This window comes from Mesitornis unicolor, unplaced genomic scaffold, assembly GCF_000695765.1.
Source record: "Mesitornis unicolor isolate BGI_N332 unplaced genomic scaffold, ASM69576v1 scaffold31697, whole genome shotgun sequence".
Taxonomy (NCBI): domain Eukaryota; kingdom Metazoa; phylum Chordata; class Aves; order Mesitornithiformes; family Mesitornithidae; genus Mesitornis; species Mesitornis unicolor.
This window is the reverse complement of record NW_010198922.1, coordinates 2,387-2,734: the sequence shown is the minus strand read 5'-3', so window position 1 is coordinate 2,734 and position 348 is coordinate 2,387. Positions and strand designations below refer to the sequence as shown.

The window sequence follows — 348 nt, the reverse complement described above, 5'->3', positions numbered from 1 at the left end:
CGTTGAGGGCCATCCCTGTGTTTTGACCTCTCCCTTTTCCCCTCCCAGGTGTGAGATCTGTGGGTTCACCTGCCGGCAGAAGGCTTCCCTCAACTGGCACATGAAGAAGCACGATGCGGACTCCTTCTACCAGTTCTCCTGCAACATTTGTGGCAAGAAATTTGAGAAGAAGGACAGCGTCGTGGCCCACAAAGCCAAGAGCCACCCTGAAGTGCTCATTGCCGAAGCTCTGGCTGCCAACGCGGGCGCCCTGATCACCAGCACTGACATCCTAGGCACTAACGCTGAGGCCATCACCCCGCCCACCGATGGCCAGGGCCTCCCCCTTCTTCCCGACCCCTTGGGGAG

The 348-nt window shown here is 59.2% G+C and overlaps 1 protein-coding gene across 1 annotated transcript in view; it reads left to right on the top strand.

The window, feature by feature from the left end:
* The window catches only part of ZFP91 (ZFP91 zinc finger protein), a 6,648-nt gene that overhangs the window by 6,022 nt on the left and 278 nt on the right, over positions 1-348 (top strand). The window contains exon 9 of the mRNA XM_010189303.1: positions 49-348. This exon is cut by the window's right edge and continues 278 nt beyond it. Within this exon, the coding sequence (XP_010187605.1) occupies positions 49-348 (300 nt within the window). The remainder of the gene's footprint in view (positions 1-48) is intronic.